Genomic DNA, 2439 nt, shown 5'->3' on the forward strand with positions numbered 1-2439 from the left:
TGGCAGGACGTTCGGGGCGTTCTGACGTTGCCGCTCGCAACTTTGGGGTGTCCGTGTTCGTGCGTCGTTAGATCCGTCATCACCATCGGGTGTAACTGTGAATACGCAGCCGTGTTGCAGGTTTGCCTACTCTTTACACCGTAAGAGGCCGTGGCCCCTGCGGCCATATTGAGTATGCAATCCCGCCGCTTTTTCACAGGGTCACCCGGTACTTTGCTGTGGAGCTGTTTTCATCTCTAACTCTTGGAAAGGTGTTTTATCTATCAGCTCACCCCTCTCCCATAACTCCCATGGCCCTTGTCTTAGTAAACGCCTGTGCCTTTGCAAGTGTACATCGGAGCAATCAACGCTCAAGTCCATGTATGTGGATAATTGAAGGTTTAAAAAGTTTGGCAAAGAGTTCGTTTGGTACAGCATTGAGCCACACTAAAAGCAAACAGCTTCATTGCGACCTTTTGATTTGTCCTGTACATAGTTAAAATTGAGATTTTTGCAACAGGAAATCAATTTGTTTTTTAACGTAATATTCCGTACTCCAACTGACAAGAACCAGTTAAGAAATTGTTACAAATGTCAATTTTTAAGCATAATTATAGATTTTACCACTGGATAACAAAGGTAAACATACTTAGCAAAACACGAACATTAAGTATACAGTGTGTCATATTACTCTAAAAATTAAAAAGTACTGAAGCAATCTGTGGATTCATATCATTGATGTGGAACCACTGAACATCGGTCGCGTGGTCTTGTGGGGAGGGGCATTCGTCGATAGGGTGAGCTAAAAGGCCGATGCATACATATGGTTTACCCTTATCACAATTATCTGCAGAACTGCTATATGAGCATTCACTTGTGCAACAAGGCTCGCACGAGTAGCAGAGTCCGCACCGTAGCTCCACATGAAGCAAGGGGTTCCTAGATAGAAATTCCCTAACTTTGTTGCTGTGCATCATGGCGTTGGGGCACATCCACTGGGTGAGTTCAAAATTCCCATGCTCAACCAGCTGGAGGCTCCGCAGGGACGGAGCGGAGGCGGGGGTGATGCCGAGCAGCAGCTCCTCTGTCGGCACATTCACATTCAGTCGCCTCAGCGCGGGCAGAGAGGGCAGCGCCCGCAGCAGCTGTAACTGCACCGCGGGTGCACAGAGGGATCCAGGACCTCCCTCAAGTTCGACGGTCAGCGACTCCACTTGGGACCGTCCAGACGAAGCTAGGCTCACAAAGAACACGATTACCTCATAGTAATAGGTCTCGTCCTCTTCAACGAATAGATGGATGGAACGAAGATGGACGGCGCGTTCCAGGAGATCCATGGCTCCACAAACGTTGCCGCACGTGGCTCTGCTGGGATTCATGACGAGTTTCAGCTCTCTCAGTGAGCTGGACGCTGCCATGAACTCCAGCCCGGGTATAACGGGGCAGCTCAGCCGGCGCAGGTTGGGCATGCCGGCCAGCCGGCGCACCAGTGAGGGGGCGGTGGGACAGCGGTAGTCGGGATCCAACTCGAACTCGACGTCCTCTAACGTGGAGGCGTGGCGGGCTACGATGTAGTCGCGGAAGTTCTTCGTCTCTCGGGTGATGCAGCACGAGAAACGTTTGAGGGACGACGCGACGATTCCACGCAGACGGGACCTGCGTGCTCCTGCATTTCCACTGACAGTGAGCTCCTCCAGGCCGGACGTCGAAGCCAACGTCTGGAACAGCACGGCCATGGCGAGCCTACTTCGCCTACCTTCTGAGCATTCTAGACCAACTGCTCTTAGCCGACCGAGAGCCCTCTGCTGTCTAATGACCTGAGCAGCTTCCCTGCCTCCTGCAGCATCCACCCAAATCATCAGCTTCCTCACTGCGCACTTGTTGAGGGGCGGGTGGGACTGGCTCCCGCTAGAGTCGAAGAAGAGAGTGAGCCGGCTCAGGCACGGCGCCAGGCGCAGCACCGGGCACACGCAGTCGTTGTCGCTCTGGACGGCATAGCGATGCCGCCACACGTCCGGGTGCAGCGCCACACCGCTTAGCCTCTTGCACACGAGGCGGCAGGCGAAGACGTCCGCAACGTCCAGGTGCGACATCACCATGGCAAGCACGTCGTCCGGCAGCTGATCCATGATCTGAAAGGCACGATTGTACACCCGTAAGACTTAAAACTTGCGCACGCTTTGAGCATTGTTCCGTACTGGCATATCTACGAGAGTCGCCAGTCGCCTACCTTAGATTGCGGATCCAAGTCGACCGAGTTCGGCGCCTGTCTGGCGAGCAGCGCGTTAGGACGTTTTCCGGCGTGTGCCCTGTTGTGGCGCACTTCGCCGCACTTCCCCTGAAACTAATGGTGGATTTAGTCTCGTGAGACCCGATGCCTCACGGTGAGGCGGCCTCACTGAGATCGCTTGCCTCAGAGGTTTTCAGCCAATCACAGTCCTCAAAAACCTCTGAGGCAAG

The 2439-nt window shown here is 53.8% G+C and overlaps 1 protein-coding gene across 1 annotated transcript; it reads right to left on the minus strand.

Moving 5' to 3' along the window:
- Positions 1 to 503: 503 nt before the first annotated feature.
- LOC127752311 (uncharacterized) lies at positions 504 to 2321 on the minus strand. The gene is made up of 2 exons (XM_052277249.1): positions 2210 to 2321; positions 504 to 2111 (listed from the first exon to the last, which is right to left on the minus strand). Exon 2 carries the CDS (start codon positions 2106 to 2108, stop codon positions 672 to 674), a length of 1437 nt encoding a protein of 478 aa, XP_052133209.1. The 5' UTR covers positions 2109 to 2111; positions 2210 to 2321; the 3' UTR covers positions 504 to 671.
- Positions 2322 to 2439: the final 118 nt, after the last annotated feature.

The sequence above is a fragment of the Frankliniella occidentalis genome, unplaced genomic scaffold (genome assembly GCF_000697945.3).
Source record: "Frankliniella occidentalis isolate FOCC.00 unplaced genomic scaffold, Focc_3.1 Scaffold6240, whole genome shotgun sequence".
Taxonomy (NCBI): domain Eukaryota; kingdom Metazoa; phylum Arthropoda; class Insecta; order Thysanoptera; family Thripidae; genus Frankliniella; species Frankliniella occidentalis.

Coding starts and splice junctions, on each gene's coding strand:
- LOC127752311 (XM_052277249.1), bottom strand. CDS start 2,108: ATGGATCAGCTGCCGGACGACGTGCTTGCCATGGTGATGTCGCACCTG.